Source organism: Gavialis gangeticus, unplaced genomic scaffold, assembly GCF_001723915.1.
Source record: "Gavialis gangeticus isolate Ggan-Ray unplaced genomic scaffold, GavGan_comp1, whole genome shotgun sequence".
Taxonomy (NCBI): domain Eukaryota; kingdom Metazoa; phylum Chordata; order Crocodylia; family Gavialidae; genus Gavialis; species Gavialis gangeticus.
The window spans coordinates 53,669,926-53,693,477 of NW_017729034.1; the positions used below are offsets into that span (position 1 = coordinate 53,669,926).

General features: G+C 43.4%; 1 protein-coding gene across 1 annotated transcript in view; it reads left to right on the forward strand.

The window, feature by feature from the left end:
- The window catches only part of PCNX2 (pecanex homolog 2 (Drosophila)), a 328,028-nt gene that overhangs the window by 279,453 nt on the left and 25,023 nt on the right, over positions 1–23,552 (forward strand). Inside the window, exons 27-29 of the mRNA XM_019527461.1 lie at positions 4,451–4,704; positions 13,334–13,567; positions 15,613–15,716. Coding sequence (XP_019383006.1) covers positions 4,451–4,704; positions 13,334–13,567; positions 15,613–15,716 — 592 coding nt within the window. The remainder of the gene's footprint in view (positions 1–4,450; positions 4,705–13,333; positions 13,568–15,612; positions 15,717–23,552) is intronic.

Here is a 23,552-nt window from a genome sequence, read left to right on the forward strand (position 1 = left end):
AGTGGCCTGTTACAAACTAGTCAGCGGGGATCAGCAGGCACTGGGGAAGTCCCTGTTCCCCCGAGCACTACCAGGAGTGACTAGAAATAACGGTCACAAGCTGGCAGAGGGTAGATTCAGACTAGACATCAGGAGGCACTACTTCACTGTCAGGGTGGCTAGGGTCTGGAACCAACTTCCAAGAGAAGTGGTGCTGGCTCTTACCTTGGGGGTCTTTAAAAGGAGGCTAGACGAACACCTTGCTGGGGTCATTTGAAGCCAGTACTTTTTCCTGCCATGGCAGGGGGTCGGATTTGATGATCTGCTCAGGTCCCTTCCAACCCTACCAACTGTGAAACTATGAAATATCAAGATCTACCTCAACAGCTTCTGTTAAGGTGGAAAGTGTTCATTAGAGCATTGAATGATCTACCTTGGGTGCGTCTAAACAAGACATTTACTTCAGAGTTGACTAATTAGCTCCACAGTAAATGTCTTGGCATCAACACGTGTACCCACTAGGCTGGAGTAAACCAATAAACTCTGCAGTGGGGTAGTACTTGTAAATACAAGTACTACTCCACTGTGGAGTTTTTCAGTCTTCAGCAGCACACATGTTGATATGGCTGGCTGGATACATAGATGCTGATATGGCTGGCTGGATACAAGGTTTCTTTAGTGCAGGGGCTGCCTTCTGGCTAGCCTTGCACTGTAGTACCCTTGTGCCCCAGGCAGCCCCTCCACAGCATGTTGAGCCAGACAGGAGAAGCCCTGGGCTGACCCCTGGGGCCCCATGCTAACCAGGGCTGCTCTGCCCCAGCTCAGTGTGCTGCAGTCCCAGGTGCATGTTCAAACAGCACACCCAAGAGCAATAAACTCCAGAGCAACAAACACCAGAGTTTATTGCTTTGCATTCACTGCATGTGTAGATGCGCCCCTTGTGTCACATCCAAATGGAAGACAAAAAATAAAATAAATTGAACATTATAGAAGTTAGTAAATACATAAAAGAATAAGCAGTGTCTCTTCTGAGTGGTTATAGCATACATTCCATTGATATAAACTTTGTAGTACAGAAGAATTAATGAAATCATTTACTTACATTGGATAATGTATTAATAAATAAGTTAGCAACACTGCATGAATTGGAGACAGTAGAAATCCTGCTGTTTGTGTAATTTGCAGAGCTGCTTTCTAGGAAGTTAATGTGGAACAGGTTTGAACAAAAGAGGGGACACCCTTTAAAGGTGAATGTCACAAAGGAGAGTCCACCATCAAAGAATAAATTCCTGATTCATATTTATTAAAGATAAAATCTTAATTTTGGCAAACCCAGCATGAGTTAAATAGAACCGTGTACTGGGGAGTAATACAGGGACAAAACAAAAATGAATATTTTCCTATGGTCTGTAGAAATGCAGCTTGTGTGTGCCTACTCAGGTGGAAAATGGCTGGTGAAAATGGCCATGAAAACCACCCTTCTGCCCAAATCAGAGTGAATCCTTGTGGAGTAGCTCTCTGTGGCATGAAAAGGATGAAGAATCTTTCTGTGTCCCACTCTCTCACCAACCTCTGCTATGGACTGGAACTACAGTATAGTATGGTACATCCAACTCCCATGATGGTATTGGATAGCTGATTATGTTTTATGTTCTTCTTAAAGCCCCAGCTCCTGGAGTCATGGGACTATGCAAGAAACTCCCCTTTCAGTTAGAGAAACACAACTTTAAAAAAAAAACTGTTAAAATCTCATTAGTTTTGGGAACTTGACTCAGATTTTTGAATGCTTGGAACACTAAATGCTTGAAACTGATAACTGTCCTACTGGCTTAGGACCCTGCTGCTGGGGGGACAGGAAGGGGGCAAGATTTGCTGTTTACCATGACTCCAAACACTCTGGCTTCCAGATGACACTCTTCCCCATGATGAATCTGGAACTTGATGAAAGAAACCACCAATAACTGTTAATCTCAAACATGACTTCATGTTGAGCATGAAAACAACAACCAACCCCCCTTGCTCTGGCTTCTATTATTTGTTCTTCAGGATAAATCAGCAAAGTAATGGTGAGCTGCTTAATTTCCAATTCCGTCCCTGACTCAAATGCTAAAAATAAGGTATAAAAGAAAAGAGTGGATATCCTACTTTTCTTCAGCATTCAAATTATACAAAGCATGCATTTTTCTGCCCAGTTCACTTTGAGTACAATATCTTTTGACTTTACTTAAGAAAAACATCCATTGACCCAGAGCAGTTGCTGCCTTTTTTATTATTGAGCGCTAAGCATTAATTCATGTAGAAATCTGTGAAATGTAAGCAGAAGCAGCTCGCTTCATGTCTGATTCTACTGTAAATAACAAATTGATAGGTCTTGTTTTGTACATAGGAGTCTTGAGAGGAGAGATGTTTATTTTAGGGCTATTTGAAGGGGTATCATATCTGTCATATAGTATACTCCTGTAGTATATGCACTCCCCAAACAGCAGTGCTTATTTGTGGGAGCCACTCTACAATACTTTCACATAGTATACAGTAGGAGCTTTCCATTTCAGAACACTAATTGGAGGATTTGGGAAGAAATAGTTCTCTTTCATCAGTGTTTCAATAAAAGACAGACAAATATTTGCTAACTTTGCTATTTTTTCACTTTTCTAAATCTTTCAGGTTTTCTTTTTTTCTCTCTTCTTTCTAGATAATGTGCTCATTAGATTATTGGATGGAGAAGAAATGGAAGGGGATAAAACAACAATGTTTATGTGGCAACATGTTTTGAACTGTTTTGCCTTTAACTTTGTTGGAGCCAGGATTTCATCCTGTGTTTTGATGGAATTGAGAACCATATGTGTACTTCCTCCAGTAAAATAATACTATTAAGAATAAGTAGAGACTGAGAGAGAGAATTTTCTTTCAGTTATACAGATGCAACAAAATTGGCATCCCTGGGTTGCATCTGCATGGCTGAAAGAGGAAATTGATCCATAAAAATCCTGTATGGCTATGTCACCCAAATTAATATTGTATGTTGGTTTCACTCTTATGTACGCAGTCTAAAGCCATCACAATCATGTTAAGAATTGCAGAAATTAGTTTTAACCATTGGGTTTTTTTTCTTTAACGAAACGAAAAACTCAGAGTGTTTTAAAATACAGAGTTTCCTTTTATTTGTTTTAGCTTTAAAAACAGTCCTGGAGTATACTTGCTCATATGTGAAAACTGACATGTCATACTCACCACAGATATAAAGCTAAGTGATGGTGGGGATGCAAACATAAACCAAGTAACAATTAAGCTAATGATGATGATCTTGTTATGGACATTGTAAAAAATAGACAAGAATGTGTCTGTAAATACTGTCACCATCATTTCCACTCAAAAGTGGTCTATTGCTGGTGCTCTGTTTTGACAGCTAAGGTTTTAGTTACTATGAATGTCCCCTCTCTTGACTGCAGTAAAATCTCTGGCAAATTTCTTTCCTACGAAGACCACCGGGAAGCTGAATGTACCAGCTCTTAGTGAGCAATTTTTTTCCATTTGTACAGGTCTCAGTTAATGACCTCAAAATACGACCTCAGTGGCTCATGTGTGATTTAAGTGGTGAATGAGCCCATGATGGATACATTTTACTTCATATAAAGAGCCACACCTCAAAAGCATAATTCGGGTGCTTTGTGAACTGTAGTGTCAACCATGGCTCTCTGGTGCAACTTGTTAACTTTGCTTTTTAGTTCCTAAAAGTTTGGGAATAGATTCATATAGCGTAAATCCAGAAGGCACCATTATGATCATTAGTCTTACCTTTTGTCTCACGCCAGCCATAGATTGACACCAAGTGTTCCCTGCTCCAAGGCTGTAACTTTCCATTGGGATAATTTCTTTTTTCTAGAAAGAAGCCCAACTTTAAATTAAAGAATTTAAGGCTGTGTAAGAGACACTATGTGAGAAACTCTCTCTCCTTGTGGCTCACTGATATAGCTGCTATCAGATGGAAGCATTTAATCTGAAGCTGCTTGGACTTAATTGAGAAGGAGCTGCCAACTGCATGCTCTCTTTAGAATGTACTTCCCAAATCAGAATCCAGATTTTGTTAGTGTTCTTGCACACAGCAAAAACTATGTTTTGCTACCTGTGCATTTTGGAGGTGGGTTGAGAATTGGAGTAGTTGTCTTATCTGCCTGGGGTGATGAAGGGAGACTCCTTTTGCTCTATTCTGTTGAGTTGTTGAGGTGAGAGCAGAAGTCTTTTATGTGATTTCATGTATATTGGAATGCCCAGAGTATGCAATTTTGCCTCTTTCGGCTGCTGTAGATTTAAATAAATAATTCTCATATTTTTGTTCTCAGCTACATATAGATGACTTGATGTGCCTAATTCATAGCTATAACTCTTTTTATTAGATTTCCATTAAGTGTTCAAATATATATTGTTTCTTCCTCTAGTAACTGCTATTGTGTTATCCTTTTTAACTCCCAAGGGACATACTGCCAGCAGAGAGAAGTGGAAGCTATAACAGAAGGAGATGAAGACAATGAAGGCTGCTGCTGCTGTAAGCCAGGTCACCTGCCTCACTTGCTATCATGCAACGCAGCCTTTAACCTCCGATGGCTGACATGGGAAATAACTCGAACCCAATATATCCTGGAGGGCTATAGTATCATTGATAACAATGCTGCAACAATGCTGCAAGTGTTTGACCTGCGAAGAATACTCATCAGATATTACATAAAGGTACACTACAAGTGCAGTGAATTCTACCTTCTATTCCAAGTTTGGAAATTTTTGCTAGTTAAAAAGGGAATGAGCAAGGGCTATCTAACAGAAATAATAGATTTTAAATAACAAGGTTTACATTTGCTAGTTTGCGCTGACTGCAAGACCTGTTGTTGAAATAGTGAATCCCGTGATTTGTTCTACAAAGAACAAATTACATTATGAAATCAAAGCCATTGAATCACAAAAGATACTTAGTTCCTTTATTTTTGATTATTACATTTCTTAAAGAACATTCTATATAGTGATGCCTTGTCTACATGCTGACTTGTTCTAGATTAATTGAGCTGGTTTAGCCAGTACAAAACCCATGAGTGAGCACATGGTTTTCATTTTAAAAATGGGTTTTCTTGGTCTAGCTTATCATTGTTTCATAAACATGTGAATCATAGAAAATGGGGGTTGGAAGGGTCATCTAGTCCAATCCTCTGCTCAAAGCAGGACCAGCCCCAACCAGATCATCCCAGCCAAGACTTTGTCTACCCAGGTCTTTAAAAATTCCAAGGATGGACATTCCACAACTTCTCTGGGCAACCTGTCCCAGAGCTTTACTGCCCTCCTAGTGAGACAGTTTTTTTCCTAATTTCTAACCTTAACTTCCCTTGCTGCAACTTAAGACTGCTGTTGCTCCTTGTTCTGTCATCTGCACCACTGAGAACAGTCTAGCAAGTAGTTAAAGGCTGCTATTCAATCCCCCTCCAGTCTTCCGTTCTCCCTATGAAATGAGCCGGGTTCCCTCAGCCTTTCCTCAGAAGTCATATGCTCCAGCCCCCTAACCATTTTTCTTGTCCTCCACTGGACTCTTTCTAATTTGTCCACATCCTTTCTGTAGTGTGGTGCTGAAAACTGAACACAGTACTCCAGATAAGGCCTCACCAGTGCCAAATAGAGGGGATCACTTTCCTTGAGCTACTGGCCATGATCCTACTAATGCTGCCCGACATGCCATCAGCCTTCTTTGCAACAAGGGCACACTATTGATTCATGTTCAGTTCATTGTCCACTGTAACCCCCAGTTCCTTTTCTACACAACTGCTGCTTAGTCAGTTTTTGCCTAGCCTGTGCTGGTGCATAGCGTTGTTCCGTCCTAAGTGCAGGACTTTGCACTTGTCCTTATTGAACCCCATAATTTAAAGTTGGGTTTCTTTCTTTTAGACTAATCCTCCAATTTGTCAAGGTCCTTCTGAATCCTATCCCTACTCTCCGATGTATCTATTGCTCCGTGCAACTTGATGTCATCTGCAAACTTGCTGAGGAAGCACTCTATCCCATCTTCCAGTTTGTTGTTGAAGATATTGAACAAAACCAGCCCCAGGACTAACCCCTGGAGCACTCCACTTGATACCAGCTGCCAACTAGACATCAAGCCATTGACTACTACCCTCTGAGCTTGACAATCCAGCTAGTTTTTTATTCACTGTACAGTACATTCATCCAGCTCATACTTCCTTGGCTTGCTTACACAAAAATTGTGAAAGATTATCAAAAGCCTTGCTAACGTCAAGACATCCACAGAACCTGCATCCCTGCATCCACAGAGCCAGTCATCTCATCATAGAAGGAAATTAGGTTGGCCTGGCATGATCTGCCCTGGGGAAATCCATGGTAACGTCCTAATCACCTTCTCTTCCTCCTGATGCTTAAAAATGGATTCCTTGAGGAACTGCTTCATGATTTTTCCAGGGACTGAGGTGAGGGTGACTGCTCTGTAGTTCCCTGGATTGTCCTTTCCTTTCTTAAAGATAGGCACTATATTTGCCTTTTTTCAATTTTCCGGGACCTCTCCCAGTTGCCATGATTTTTCACAGATAATGGCTAGTGGCTCATTATCATTGAGAATAGGTTAACCTATCTCAAGTCAAGCTGTCCAAGCTTTAAAAAAACTCCCAAAACTTGATGCAGCCCCTACAAAGACTAGAGCCCCACATCCAACAGAAGCAAGTTTCCCCTGGACAAATTTTCACATGCTTCTAATGTCTGCTTTGCAAAGCACAGCTTTCTCACTGATCACACTTGCAAATGCACAGACTGTTCATTTGTGCATAGTTGCCACTGTGCTTTCTGATCCAGGTTTATGCCTCAAGCTTCACCTCTCTGGTCAGGTGTCCCAACCAATTTGATTTCAGCTCAGCTGAAGTAAATTTGGTGTAAAATTAGTCCTGTTAAGCACAGACTTTTGCACTATATCATTTAAACATATTAAACAATTTTAAACTATTTAATTTTATTAAGCACCATATTATTAAATTATATTAGTGTAAGATGGAACTGGAAATGAAAAGGAAGCCACTCTGTGTGTAGACAGCTCTGTACTGCTGTTCTGAACTGAATTTCAGTCCAGAAGATTCTCACACTTGGTTTAATTTTTTAAGTGTCAGTAAAATTGAAAAACAAGCTGAGTTAGAATCAAATCAGTTCATTAGTTTCAGATAATGAACAAATGTTCTTGGCAAGTTGTAGCTTTTTCTCTAGCTTTTTCAAATCAGTGGCTTAAGCTAAGGAGATTATGATGCCATCCTAAGAAGTCAGAAGAAAGTGAGCTTCATGGAAAGGTAGGTTAGAACATCTGGTTTGGGGACACATAGGTGGGAGTCAACATGTGGCAGGACCAAAGATATGCAGTAGTAAGGTATGTGAATGGTTCTCCTCTTCTTGGACCGTAACATTGTCATGGTAGATAGGCTTGTGTGTTCCAATGACCCTCAAAGCTATATCATCTGGAGTCTTGTACTCCTGGTAGGGTCTCTGTTGGTGAACAGATCTGAGGTGAGGTCCCAGACTAAGCATGGTCCAAACCCCTGAAGACCCCAACAGTGGAACAGAAGTACTTGAGGACTTGCTGGACAGATGCAAGACCTGCTAGGCAGATAAAGGCCAGCTGAAAGAAGGAGGTGGCTATACCTTTTTTTGGAAAGGAAAGTCACCTGAAGAGAGGTGCATTCACAGGGTTGGCTTTGCCATCAAGAGCAAGATTATCAGCCAGCTTTCAGAACTCCCTGTGGTCATTAATGAATGCCTTATGACTCTCCGCCTCTCAAGCTCAGTAACAATCAGTATGCTAGTTATCAATGCGTACACGCCCACACTTGATGAAGAAGTCAACAAGGAACAGTTCTATTGTGCTTTTGACACAGTCCCGACTGCCATTGCCAGGAAAGACAAGCTCATCCTCGTGGGTGACTTCAACACAAGAGTTGAGCAACTCTCAGAACTCTGGAGTTGCACCATTGGAAAAGAGGGGGTAGGGAAAGTCAACTCCAGTGGTATCCTCCTCCTCAGCAAATGTGCAAAGCTTGACTTTCTCATCATGAATACCATCTTCAGACAGTGACAAATATAAGACCACTTGGAAACATCCACACCTGAGTCCTAAGAGATGCAGTTGACTGCTGGATGGACTACCATTTAGTCAGATCAGTCATGGACGTGCAGCTTGCACTGTAACACCATAAACAACTGAAAGGAATGTGGAAGAGATTTAACATCAAGGCAGTCCAGAACCAAGCTAGATGTGAGGCTCTTCAGCAACACCTTACTGAGAGGTTCTCTGGCCTACCTGAAGACATCAAGAACATCCAGACATGTTTGGAGGAGCTTAAGAATGTTATTCACAAAGCATGAATCAATGGGATACTCCACTTATTATCACCAAGGTTGGTTTGACACGTACGATGAGGAAATCCTAGCACTTATCCATCAGAAGAGAACCGCATTCTGCAGTTGGCAAAATGAACCCTCCAACCAGCAAAAATAGGAGGCTTACCACCAGCTCAAAGCTGTAGTTCAGAGGAGGCTACAGGACATCAAGAACCAGTGGTGGCACATGAAGGCCATGGAGATCCAGAGTTTCACTGATCAACATGATATGAGAAGTTCCTTTCAAGCAATAAAAGCCATCCATGGGCCACATTCCAATGGCCCAACCCCTTGTGATCCAAGGACGGTTCCACCTTTCTCACAGGCGATGTATTCACCAAACAACAGTGGAAGGATCACTTTAAGATTCTACTCAACCATGAATCTGAAGTATCAGCTGCCACCATTAAGTCCATCCCTCAACACCCAGTAATAAACCTCTTGCTGATCTTCCATCCTTCAAAGAAGTCTGGCATGCCATCACTCAGACCAAAAATAATATGGTGCCAGGCCCAGATGGCATCTCTGCAGAGGTCTTAAAAACTGATGGAACAGCACTAGCGCAAAAACTTCACAAACTTCTCATCAAAATATGGGTTAATGAGGAAGCTCCACCTGCCTTAAAGAATGCCAACATTGTAGCCATCTTCAAGTCAGTATGTGGGAACTACCAAGGCATTGCCCTCCTCTCTATTGCATCCTTCTGAATTGCCTCTTCCCCCTTGCTGCAGATGTCCTTTCAGAATCCCAGTGTGGCTTTAGACCATTTCGGCATACTACCGGCATGATTTTTGTTGCACGACAGATCCAAGAGAAGTGTAGCGAGCAACACCAGGAACTGTTTATGCCATGCATTGACCTAACCAAAGGCCTTGGAGTACCTGCCCCAAGTCCCCCAGGGCAGACCTAACCAAGGCCTTGGCCTCCGTCAATTGTAAAACCTTACAGAAGGTGCTAGCTAGGTTTGGTTGTCCACTGAAGTTCATCCATGTCTACATGATGGGATGACTGCCACAATCCTTTGCACTGGATCAGAGAGAGACCCATTTACCACCCACACTGGTGTCAAGCAGGGCTACATCATTGCCCCAACCCTTTTTTCATCTACCTTGCTGTGATTTTGATTCTTATGCGTGACTGCCTTCCTCCCAGAATTGGGTTTGAGTATCAAATGCATGGTCAGCTTTTCAACCTGTGGTGCCTTCACAGCAAAATGAAAGTTACTGAGACTGGCATCACCAACCTTTAGTATACTGATGACTCTTATCTTTGCACACATTGAAACCAATCTGCAGTTCACCCTTGACCTTTTTTCAGGTGCCTATCACAGCCTGGGACTCGCCCTTAACGTTGGGAAGACCAAGGTGCTCCATCAGCCTGCCCCAGCACAAGCTGCCTCCTTTTGCCCACAAATTACCATTAGTAGAGAAACCCTGGGAAACGTTGAGCATTTCCCATACCTTGTCAGTCACCTCTCCCAGTCAAGTCAGTAAATGTAGAAATAGAACATAGGATTTGCTGTGCCAGCGTATCCTTTGGAAGGCTGCTCTTTGCTGACTGAGATCTGCAGATAGAAATTAAGATCCTGGCCTACAATGCAGTTGTTGTCCCCATGCTCCTCTATGGGTGTGAGATGTAGGTGACATTAAAGCCATCAAGTGCCTGGAATGTTTCCATCAGTGTTGCCTCAGGAAGATCCTTCACATTAGATGGGAAGACCACTGTACCAATGCTAGCATCATGTCTGCAGCTAACAGAACCAACATTGAGGCAAAGATCATGAAACTTCAACTCCACTGAGCTGGCCACTGTGTGCAGATGGCTGGCACTCATCTCCTGAAGCAAGTCCTCTTCTCTCAACTTAGTCATGGTAAGAGGACCTGTGGAGGACAGGAAGCACTACAAGGACACCTTAAGAAGGGTGGCATCAACCCTACACATTGGAAAGTGCTGGTGGATAACAGGTTTCAATGGCGCTGCACTGTACATCAAGCTACAGCCCACTTTGAAGAGAACCATTTTGCTCAGGAAGCCAAGAAACAGCAGAGGAGGAAGGAAAGTGCATGAGATCCTGGTCAACAGTTGTGCCTCTCCCCTTCCCCCCACCCCCCACTAGCCCAGGCACCACTTATGTCTGTGGAAAAACTTGCAGATCACGGATTGGACTCCTCAGCCACCTTAAAACTCACCAGTAATCCCCCTCTCTCCCCCCTGGCAGACATCATCCTCATATCAAGGGAGAGCTGATTAATAGGTCTATCTTCATTGGCTGTAGCTTTAGTGGGGTTCCGTAATTAAGACAAGGCTGTTCAACCTCTAATAGGTCAGGGACCACAGCCTTGCAAGTGGCACCAGCATAAAAGACTGGTTCCCTGTGCCACATGCCACATAGATATTGCTCCCACTGCACTGTGTATTTACCCACAGCTTCCCCAGCACCAAGGGCTGCACCACTATGCCCTGCCCTCTGGGGTGCAGCCAGGAAATGACAGCTGGAGGAGGGACAGGGAGCCCAGACACCCAGCTGCTGCTGCAGCCAGAGGAATGGGAAGAGCAATGGCTAGGTAAAAGCCCAGAGGCCACAAATTAACCCCTCAGGCTAACAGTTGGACAGCCCTGGTTTAAGAAAATTATCCTATTAAAGGGTTAGATTGAGCTTCTTGAGTTTAATCCATTTCATTTGCCATTACATTGACAGCCAGGAAGCCACCTTTTTCTTCATGTAAAAGGATTTTTACTTTCCTCCAATAAACTGGGTCAGCTTCTGTAGCCTTTTTGCATATATGTGAAATAATGTCCTGCCTGACTACTGTGAGATTTTTTCCTAGTGCTGCCTCTATCTCCTCTCAATTTATTCTTGTTTAAATACCATTTAGTCAGCAAGAAGTTGTCTTAGTCTCTGAGTGCTGTGCATTTCACTACCCATTGTTTCTGTCTGATTCTTCTTAAAAGAAAGTGTGCTTATCTCTCTGCATATACTCAAAATTTGAGACTATCTTTAGTTTGTATCCATCTGTCTTATTTCTCTAGAATGCAGTTTTCCTTTTGCATGTATTTCATATTATTGAAATAAGAAATAGATTTAGAATTTTTAAACAGGGATTAATACTGTCCTTTTTAATGCCTTAGCAAAGTTCTTCCACTTTACAGGCCTTCATTCATTTCAATATCCAATTCAAAATTCAAAATTAATCCATTATTGATTTGCTCTGGTGCCAGCTGAAAATCTTGCTGTTCTCTACTCCCATCCCTGTTTCCTTCAGTCATGTTGACTCAGGCACCTTATTCTCCTCTTAGTAAGGAGATTTGATCCTACATTTTCTGTGGACTTAAACTTCCATTGACTTCAATATGAGCAGAGATATGTACCTGGTTTTAGTATTGCTATTGCCGATATGAGAATCATTTAATTTGCAATTACTGTCCTCTGCAATACTGACCTTGTATAACCTTGTCTTTTGCTTATAAATATATTGTAACTCCATTGCCACTTATTTTTTTCCCCTGATGCTCCTGGATCATTCATCTGCAGGGATTAAACCTTAGGAACCCTGATGTAGATATGGATCTTGTTACTTTTTGATTAATTTATGTATGTGCTAAAAAATGTCTACTGAATGTGTTCCTTATCCGTCAAACTTTGAGAGAGATGATCAATGATCAGTCATTGTTTCAGATTCACTTGTAAAAAGCTATCCAGTTTTTTTTATTTCACTAACTTCATCAACAGTGTAGCCAGAGGTGAGGGCTAGGCCTTCTAGTGGTGGAAGTATTAACCAGTGGCTCTGTTCTTTATTCCCTTCACTGTGGGTCTGCCCATTTGGAAGTCAACAAGAGCCCTCCTCTGGGGCTGGGGTGGCCTGCAACTACAAGTCTCCCCCTTCCTCCTCTCCTTTCTGAGCCTCATCCCTAGGCTCTAACTATTCCCCTTCCAGATCCCTGGTTGCTGCCCTGCCGCTCAGCTGTGGCTAGCCCAACTACTCACATGCCTCACTCCTGGATCTTCAGCCACTTGCCATCTGTCAGCTGCTGCATCTCCCATATAGTAAGGGAGGGGACTTCTGGTGTGGCTTCCCTCCTTGGGAGCCTCTCTGGTGCTTTACCCCCTGCCTGCTCCCTCCAGCCACTTCCAATAGGTGCAGCCCCGCCAGCCAATCTGGCTGTTCCGCCTGCCCCCCCGCAACTGTCTCATGGTCATAGAATGCCACGTCCCCCGGCTGTCCCCTGTTCCCAGCCAGCCCCCTTCCCAGTCTGCAACCCAGGTGTGTAGCCTAGGAAGAGTTTTCTGGGGTGCTATGTTGCCCGGTAGGTGTCCTGTGCCCAAGCCTGTGTTACAAAGAGGCAACTACAATATATTTATTGCCAAAGCAAAACAGCAATTAAAATAAGGTTTTTCAGAGCTATATTTTACACTTGGAAGTTCTCATATTTACAGTTAGGTTCTGATAGACATGTTCCTCTTAAAGAAATGGGAAAGTTGCATTCTCAGAAATCTGAAACTTCACAAGAGGTGAAACAACATCAGACATTTTTGGCCATGTGTAAACTGAAAATCAGTTTTGCAAAATCTGCAGAAGCCTTGATCAATGTCATTTTCATTTGCAGTAGACTCCCTAGAGTAACAGTCACTTCCTCCAATTAACTAAACAGGTGTTGAAAGCATCAATTCCAATTGTAGTGTATTGCTTTTCATTAATATTCCTTTAAGTCACATTCATTTACACTCGGTTAGCACTCAGCAGACTTCTTCCTTTCTTGTTTGTCTACTATTTAGATGCAAATTATTGCAGTCACTCTAGATAAACAGTTTTGTGAATCACTAATGACAAGGACCAGGAATAATACATAATACTGGGGATAATTAATGCCCTCTTATTCTGATTTTCTCTCTTTTGTGAAGTGGTTCAAAAATAGGTACAATGGCTAACAAGTTTGTGTTTTTTGTCAACAGAGCATAATATACTTTACAGCTAGTTCGCCCAAAATCTTAGACTGGATAAAAGATGAATCAATCCAGAAGATACTACAACCCTATGCCAAATGGCATTACATTGAACGTGACCTTGCACTGTTCAACATTAACATCGATGAGGATTATGTTCCATGCCTTCAAGGAATAACCAGAGCTAGCTTCTGCAGTGTTTATCTAGACTGGATTCAGTACTGTGCCAGAAAAAGAATAGAGGTAAGCATGTATCTTTTAATTTCTAGGATACTGAATTATAGAGTTATTGCACTGGAGCAAATAAAAGAGTAACTAAAGTTTATTATCATATTTTGTCACATACAACACTCCCAAAATATAATACACGCCTTCTTTTTGAAAGGAAGAATAAAGAAAAAAAAAACTTTTCCTTGTAGCAGCAGCTAGGGAGCAGAGCCTGCTCGTTGTTCTACTCCATGAGTGACATGCAGATTTTACTTTTAACTTTTGCTAGTAACAGGTAGAAACTGTTCTTATCATATTTCTCATATATAATGAACACTGCAATTTCCAGCAGCTGTTTTTGGAGGGAAAATTTTGTGCTGCATGCAGTATTTTCTTCAAACTGTAGAGTAATGTATAGTGGGAAATATGTTTTGTACAATGTGCAAAACATTTGTGGAGCGTGTTAAAAGAGAAACTGGGGAAAAATAAGTAGTTTTATGCACACTATCCGTCAGCATTAACTTTATTACCTTTAGTAAACCTGCATTTAAAATCTTAAAAAAAAATGATTGCTGCTAGTGGAAGTGCACACCCAAGGAAAAGCCTAAGTATGGTAACAGTGCTTAAGTTGTCAGAACTTCAAAGCATCACTGCTGTAGGTCAAATAATATTGCAAATTTAGGGGGAAAATATCAATCTAGTTACACATAGGTGTAATTTTCAGCTGTCAAGGAATTACGGACCTGATTAGCCAAGAGTATCAGGTTAAATCTGAAAGGTCCTATTTCAAATACTGTGTTGCAAAACTATGGAAACTTATGATTTAACTGGAGGGAGTTAACAGTTACCCATTCATAGTTTCTGAAACTGTAACGTTATTCAGGTTCAGCCATCCTTCCTACTCAAATGTATTATTGTGTTTCATTGAAACCACAATGCAGTTAGACATGCAAATTCCACTGAGTTTAATATTTTGTTGATGACAGCAAAGTTAATAACCAGCATAACTTTTTCCAGTCCTTATGTTTTTTGTGTGTTCAGGTTCTTCAACCCATACTTCCCATTAGTTGCCGCTGTCTTTAACCTGGGCAGCCTCCTTGAGTTTCAAGATTCATTCTCCCCTTTCTTAGGATTTGTTAAGCCTGCCTGTCATCACCACCACACCATTTCCCAGGTGGATCACTACTCTAATTCCTGTTCCACAGAATTCTTCCTCTGTGTCTCCCATCTCCTTTTCCTTCTCCCTTCACAATGGGACCCACCACTTGTTCAAATTAAAACAGGATAGAAACCAGCTATAAAGTTGCTACATTTTCCAGCACTAACTTTATAGCTGCTTGGCTCTTTTTATAGCTAGATATTTTTATGTCAAGATAATTACTTTGCACATGTGGTCAGTCAAAATCTATTATCAAATTAACCAGTTAATTGCATAATATACATAATGTGTGGCAGGGGCCTTTGACTGTTGCAGCTCCCCACTGTATTGTCTCGAAGCCTTAGCTCTACTATGTCAAACTGAACTGGTGCTGCAGATTAGGGTTACTGCAGGCCAGACCTGGACCACCCTGGGGCTTGCTGCAGCACATGGAGCTGGCATGGAGTGCACGACACCCATAGCTCATGGGCTAGACTCTGCACTGCAGGCATCACATAGGGTCAGTCCAGGGTGCTACGTGCCTTTGAGCCCTGGTGCTACACATGCTGCATATAGCATGGGGCCAGCACAGGGCACACGCTGCATGTAGCACTTCATTGGACTGGCTTTTCACACTGGTTCCAGAATGGCCCAATCTGGACCAGCCCCAGAGGCAGCGTGCAGAGCCAGTCAGTGGAGTGCTACATGAAGTATGCATCCTGGACTGACCCCCACCCCCTGTGCTGCGTGCAGAGTTTGCAATGCTGGGTCCAGTCTGTGCCCTACATGCAGCATAAGGGGCTGGGTCCAGAGCCCATATGTTTGACACTGCTGGTGTATGCACATTTCCACTGTATAGGAATATTATAGTTACAGGAGTATTGTTACTTTGTTTGATAATGTTTGTATGAAGAACTAATATATTGTCTTTATATCTTTCCAGCATCTGGACAGTGATGAAGATTCTCCTTTAGTAACACTTTCTTTTGCCTTATGTATTCTGGGGAGGCGAACTCTGGGAACAGCTGCCCACAATATGGCCATCAGGTAATTTCTAGAAATACATTTCCCCCATCTTAAAAAAAGAAATCTGTTCAGCTTTTTCATTTAGTGTCAAATCTGAAATTATTCCTGGATCAGAGATAATTTCATTGAAAAATGAATATTAAATGCTGCCCTTGGTCACAATTTTTCTCAGTAACCTGAACAATAAATTATATTAACTTTTTATTTTTTCTTTTGGCAAAATAGAATTTTATCCTACAGAATTTTCAGAGTAGTGATTCATTTTAGGTTGAATCCTGGCCTGAAGTAGTGTTGCGAGGACTTACTTCCTAGAGGAAAAAGATGTTAACTGATCTGTTCAAAGAAAGTTCCAACAAAACATGGATTAGTAGGCTAAATAATAAATCCATGAGCTTCCTGTATTCCACAGAGCTGAACACCTTAGCTGCTATGCAACTGAATAATTTGATGAAATGATGATGGTAGTAACCCACAGAATAAGAATTTGATTGCTCCTTGGCAAGCTTCACACCACACCACACCAGTACCACAGGTGACTGGAGGGGAGGCCCAGGAGAGACATGTGCCCTCCCTGAGATTGGCCCCTGACTCAGTACCACTCAGGATGGGGCATTTTTTTTCCCGTGCAGGCTTTTGACCCACCCCTGGGCCTGCCCACAAATTGTGCCCCCCCCCCAGGAGGCACCAGTCACCCCTGCCAGTACCCACTCACACATTGTTTCAGAATACTTCTCACTAACAAATGTGTTCAGTTTTAATTATGTTTGACCCTGATATAAAGAATCCTTTCATCCCCCCTTTGCTAGTGAATCTTTGGCTTTACAGGCCTGCTTTAAGATAATCTAATATAATAAAAGCCTTAGTCTGTCTGTCTGTCTGTCTGTAACACTTTATTTGCACTCTGATTGGTTGTCTTGGCAGCCGATCACAATGCTGACTGAAACAATCAGAGTGCTCCAAGAGTGTCCTGCAGTGGCAGCAGCACAGTGGAGCACTGCCATGATGGAGGGGATGGAGCAGGGGAGTGAGGCCAGCACTACTAGCCTTGCCCCTCCCTCCTCCCCCAGCCCTGCTCCCCCTGGAGGTGGCAGCAGCATGGGGTACTGGCCAAGGGGGGCGGAGAGGGTGGAAGGGCAAGCTTCCCCCCTCCCCCCTGCTCCTGGGAGGCGATGGCGGCACAGGGTGGTAGGTGGCAGTGCTCTGTCCCCCCACCTGACCCCACCACATCATTCCTGATGGGCAATTGGTGAGCTAGTTTTATGTTATCATAATATAATTATCAAGTCTGAGCACTTTGGAAGGCAAACGGGTGCTTCATAGATAAAATTATTACTACTACAACAGGGTGGACCAAGTTTTGATCTGATTCTATACATGTTGGAAATATTTGAGCTAAGCAAGTGGAAGAAAGCTTTTCTGATTGTCACTGTAGTGGGATGGAGCTCTGTGCTATACTATGATGTGTCCATGCTGTTTTCCCTTCGGTAAAACCCATATTCCCCTGGAGTGGATTTTGGGCTTGCCCTGCATCATAATTTTTTTATGATCAGAGGAACTGGTCATGTTCTTCTGCAGTTCACAACCCATTTCAAAAGGAGGTAGTGACCAATACAGCTCAGGCCTCAGTTAACTGAGATGATATGGTTGCTTAGAAAAAAAGTAGGGTGAAAGACAACTGGAGAAAAATCATGGGGCATCAGGTTCTGAACATTTGCACAGTCTGGGAAAAGCATCATGCATTTCATGCGTATTAGGTGTAGAAGACCTTTGAAAGGACTGAGCCAGGAAACAGTTAGGCAAGAGCAGGGTATATTCTAAAGACAAAAAGGTCCCATTCATATAAATACAAAAAAATTCAGTAAAGTAAACTGGCATTGTAAGCACTACAGTGTTTCCCTATCTGGTATTTCCTAGACTACAGCTTACTCTTTATCCACAGACTCATTCTGCTATAACCTCTTCCCTATTGATCTGTTCCATGATCTTCTTGTGTCATATCACAAACGTAGACAGTAAGCATTCTGAGAAGGGGAGAGAGAGTCTGTACTGCTTCCTGTACAATGATTCTTGACTGGGGCCCCCAGATTGTTCCCCAGACTGTTCAAATAATTAGACTGAAGGTCTGGGCTTGGCAAACCAAAAGCAAAATTCTGGCAAAAAGCAGGTGGTACTGTTTGAGTGGTATTGGGGAGCCCTGTATAATTCCTAATAAAGTCACAATTACACTGAGAGAAAAGTGTTTATAACCAGTAATTCTCAACCTTTTTAGACTCGAGACACCTTGGATAGACTCAAGGCATTCCTTGGAAAATGCCAGCTCTTAGTTTTCACTCATTTTTTTTCACTACAGAAAAATAACAGAGCAATTCTTCTGTTACAGTGAACTCAGAAAGACAGGGGTGATGTGTAGGGAATGCATGGGGATGCACGTGCACCCCCTGAGAGCACTGGTGCACTCCCTGACCAGCTGCATTTGCCACTTGGGCAGGGGGGCAGGTGGGAGCGCTGGTGCCCCCCCTGCAAGCACCGGCCGGGGAGTGGAGTGCTGTGGTGCTCCCAGAAGCAGCCACAACCACTTCTGGAAGTGGGCACAGTGTTCAGCCACAGCAATTGGCCACGGGGGGGATTTCCCCCCTGGTCGCTGACTTGTTGCTGAGGGGGCACATGCCCCCCCCACTCAGGCGGCACCAGTTGCCCATGCAGGAAGACCACAGCTATGGATTTCTATTTGAAATCTTTGGGTTTATCTTATGAATCATGTTAGTAAATCTAACAGTGCTAACATTGCGTGGCACCCTTGAAAGGAACTCAAGGCACCCCAGGGTGCTGTGTTGAGAAGCACTGGTTTATACCAGTTTCAAAGTGCTTATTCCTATAGAGAAAGTGGAATAAAGATGTTCGCAAAAGGGGTCATAACAGTCTGCCTATTTTGATATTTCTTTTAAAATCACACCCTTAACTGACAGTTATATTATATATTGATACAAAAAAATTTTAGACAAGGGCTGTACACTTACCTATGCTTAAACTCCTTTACCTTATTTAAAGGGTTAAACAAAGAATAAATAAAACCAAGTTGCATTATTTTGAAATGCATTTTATAGAATGTTTCAAGCCTGTCTCTTCTCAAAATAAAGCTATCCTTTAAGTATTTGTTTTAGCTTTCTAATATTTTATTTGAAATGTTTGCAAAGTCTGCTATTATGTCTTCCTTTGAGCCTGTTACTCAGAACATCCCTGGACCCATGTAGTGTACTTCTGCTGTCTGTTTTCCTCAGTAACTTTCTTGATATTTTTGTTATTAACAGCTGCATGCTGCTTTAACTTTATTTTAGATAGGACTGACTTTTTCTTGCTGCTTTCTTCCATTCAAATTGGTGTTATTTTTCATAAATGAACAATATTCCAACCTCTGTCCTAAAGTTACACTTTTTTGCCCATACTGCCCCTGTTTAATAGTGGTCTATCTAGCCAGTGGTCTATCCAGTGGTATCCTGTACCTCACCAAATACATGCCATTTTTTCAGTGAGATACAGGATACTGGGCTAGATGGACCACTGGTCTGACTCAGTGTGGCACTTACTATATTCTTATTTTCAGAGGAAAGATTAAAGTAGTTTTGACCTTAGTTTTCCAGTAAATCCTACCACAGCGATAGGTACATTAGGACTGCATGTAAAGATACCAGTAAAGATGCTTAAAAGTGTTGATAAACTGGAGTTTTCAGTTGCCATTATGAAAGTGCACTGGAATTCTTGCAGTTACTATAGCAAAGTTAGCTGTTTAATCAGTTTGTAAGGTAATGACCAGCTGGAAGGGTTGTTAGTAATATCTTTGTTATTGCAAACCTATAAAATTATCATAACATTCCAAAGAGTTAACAGAGAGAAAACTGAAGTTAAGTTTATTTATTTCCAAGAGCTGTTGTAAGGATTTTAACTGTGGCCACTGGAGATAGGTAGTAGGAGTCGGATAGTATTTCCTCTTCATGCACCTATGTGGTAGGTATATTGCCACCTAACTGCTGTTTTTGGCACTTATGCACATTTGGGGATGAAGATGAATTCAGAGGGGGTGCAGTGGCAAGGTCCCTCCCTTTTTGGACCACAGTGCAGGAGCAGCAGCCAGGGACTGTTTTTGAAGAATTCCCCCCATACTTTCCTTCATTCTCAAAGCCACCTCCTCTCCTCCTCTCCTTATCTGCCTGCTGCAGCCACTGTCCCTGGCTGACCCAAGGTAAGGAAAGCTCAAGAGCTGCTTCTGCCCTACTCCAGTCAGGATTTTAGGGGAGCACTTATGCAGGGAGCCAGACTCAGCTAGAGACAGCCGTGATGGGGGGTCAGTTCCCCCTCTCTTCCCTGTACTTCCTTCCGCAGATGCAGGGCAAGGGAACCCATCTACTACCACCGCTGACCCAGCAAAGCCTGGTTTCCTGTACAGCCGCTCCCTGCAACACTGGTTGGAGTGGTGCAGAATTTGCCAGGAGAATGGCAATGATGGGTGGACAAGAAGGGCGATAGGAGGGGACAGGAGGTGCTGCTGAGAACAGAGTCCCCTGTGGCCACTGGGATGCTGAGAACAAGGGGAGGGGGAGAGGGACTCTTATCTGTAGGGCTCAAACCAACTTGAGAAGGCAGCCAATTGATTTAGCAGGCAGATCACAGGGCTGACCATCATTTTCGAGGGCTTATCATGGCTGTCCCCTCCCCATACCTCTGATTGCCCTAGGGGCCCTGGTGGCCCCTGCCCCTCGACACTGATTAGTGGAGAGGTGGGGCTGTATGACAGGCAGCCCTCTCAGCCAGTCAGTGGTGAGGGGCAGGAGGGGCAGCCTTTTTGCATGTTCACTTTTGTGCCGGCAGCCTCCCTCCACCCTTCCCCCAAGTGAGCTGAATGGCTGGGAAGATTGTTTGGTCCCACTGGGGAGCAGGCATTTTATTTTTAGTAAGTTGTTTTTTTCCATGAATTTTAGCAATTTTCCAATTTAGCAATTTCCGCAAAATCCATGCAAAAGCAATTTGGGTAGGTTCCAACTTATCTGATGCAGGGACTTAAGGAAAAGTCCCTGGGTCCTGCTCCCATGGCATGGTCTTTCACCCCATCAGTGCAGTACTGGGGGAAAGGCTGGGAATGAGTGACCACTGCAGCTCCAGTTGCTTTTCAAATTCCTGGATCTGCCAATGTCTGGAGAGACCCTGTAGCCCAAGCAGAGCTGACCAAGCCTGCTGTACTATCCAGATGCTAGAGTATAACAACACTGGGTTCCTTCTACACCTTTTCATTTAGGTTGTCTAGAAATGACCTTGGATTTCCATTTGGCACAGGCAGTTCTGCTGTGAAACAGTACAAGAGTAATATCCCCCTCTGCGATGCCTGTGTACCTAGTTTTATAGAATCGTAGAATCATAAAAAATTGGGGTTGGAAGGGACTTCAGGAGGTCATCTAATCCAACCCCCTGCTCAAAGTAGGACCAGCCCCAACTAGATTATCCCAGCCAAGACTTTGTCTAGCCAGGTCTTAAAAATGTCCAAGGATGGAGATTCTACGACCTCTCTGGGTAACCTGTTCCAGTACTTTACTACCCTCCTAGTGAGAGAAGTTTTTCCTAATAACTAACATCAACTTCCCTTGCTGCAGCTTGTTCTGTCACCACTGAGAACAGTCCAGCTCCATCCTCTTTGGAGTCCCCCTTCAGGTAGTTGAATGCTGCTTTGAAATCCCTTTCAGTCTTTCCTTCCCCCCATGAAATGAACCCAGTTCCCTTAGCCTCTCCTTAGAAGTCATGTGCCCCAGCTCCCATGATTTTTCCAAGCTCTGGAATCGCATCAAACAGCATTCTGCGTACCCTTCGGTTATTCCTGTCCATCTCCATGGACAGACATGTCCAGATTTTCTCAATACTCCCTAACCTGTTCTTTTGTCACTGTTGGTTGCTCACCTCGTCCCCAAACTGTGCTGCCTGGTGCAGTAGTCTAGAAGCTGACCTTTTCTGCGAAGACTGAGTTGAAAAGGTCATTGAGTACTTCAGTCTTTTCTGTATCATCTATCACTAAGCTGTCTTCCCCATCCAGTAACGGACCCACACTTTCCCTGATCTTCCTTTTGTTGCTGACATACTTGTAGAAAACCTTTTTGTTACTTTTCATGTCAATTATTTGTTGCAACTCCAATTGCACTTCTGCCTTCCTGACTTCATCCCTGCATGCCCAAGCAATACTTTTATACTTATCCCTCATCCTTTGTCCAAGTTTCCACTTCTTGTAGGCTTCACTTTTGCGTTTTAGCTCACTGAAGACTTCCCTGCTAAGTCAAGCTGTTTTTTTGCCATACATCTTAGTCTTTATGCACATCAGAATGGTTTGTTCCTGCACTCTCAGTAAGGTTTCTTTAAAATGCAACCAGCCCTCCTGAACTCCTTTCCCATGCAGACTGGCCTTGCAGGTGATTCTGCCCATGTGTTCCCTGAATGAGTCAAAGTCTGTTTTTCTGAAATCCAAGGTCCTTACTCTGCTGCTTTCCATCCTTCCTTTCCTCAGGATCCTGAACTCACTCATCTCATGGTCACTGTTGCCCAAGTTGCCTTCCACTACTACATTCCCCACCAGTTCTTCCCTGTTTGGGAGCAGCAGGGCAAGAGCACAGCTCGTAGTTGGCCTCTCTAGCACTTGCACCAGGAAGTTGTCTCCAACACTTTTCAAAAACTTCCTGGATTGCCTGTGCACTCGTGTATTGCCCTCCCATTAAATGTCAGGGTGATTTGAAGTCCTCCCACGTGAACCAGGGCCTGTGATCAGGAAACTTCTACTAGCTGTTTGAAGAAAGCTCACCCACCTCATCCTCCTGGCCTGGTGATCTATAATACACACCTACCACATCACCCTGTTGCTCTCTCCTCTGACCCTAATCCAGAGACTTTCATACTGGAACTCTGAGAAATCATACAGATCTTTTGCATAAAGCACAACTCCTCCTCCTCTTTTCCCCTTCTCTGTCCTTCCTGAACAATTTGTCTTCATCCATGACAGTGCTTCAGTCATGCAAGCTCCAACCAAGTCTCTGTTATTTCAGTCATGCTATAGTTCTGTGATTGTGCAAGGACTTCCAATTTCTAGAGCTTCTCTAGGAATTTGTGAGGAAATTCTGAGCTGTAACAGGGCTGCACATTGCGCTTTTTTTTCTCTTTGCTAGTTATTTCTATTAAGTAGACCTCATGGTAGGAGGTATGCAAAGTTAACAGTAGGCCTGTGCAAAGCGGCTAGTATTCGCTTCGGATTCAGCCAGTTCAAATCCCTGTCCCAAATCAATTCAGCTGATTCTGATTTGGAGATTCGGCTGCTGCTGAATCATCTGAATCTAATTACACAGGCCCCATCCCCACCAACTCTCCCAGCCCTGGCAATGGCTGTCCTGCCCACCCCAGCTTCCAGCTCTTTGGAAAAAAAAAAAAGCCCTGACTCACCAGGGGCTGCTGGGCAGGGGGATGACCCCTGCTGCCTCCCACTGCCCCACACTGCATGAGGGGCTCTGCCATAAGCCCCTGACCTCCACCTGCTGTCCCAGCCCCCCCCTCCCCCGCTGTTCCCAGCCTTTTAAAAAAAAATGAAAACAAAGACCCCAGACTCACTGGCTCCTGCCAGGTTGGGGGCAATCCCCACTGCCTCCCATTGTCCTATGCTGCATGGGGGGCTCTTCCATAAGCCCCCAGAAGCCCCAAGGCCACTGCAGCAGCCAGTGAGTCTGTGGGGGAGGAGGGTTGTTTTGTTTTTTAAAGAGCTGGGATCTGGGCAGGCAGGGCAGCCATGGAGGGGCTGGGGGAGCCGGAAGGGGTCAGGGGAGCTGGGGGAGCAGTCAGGGG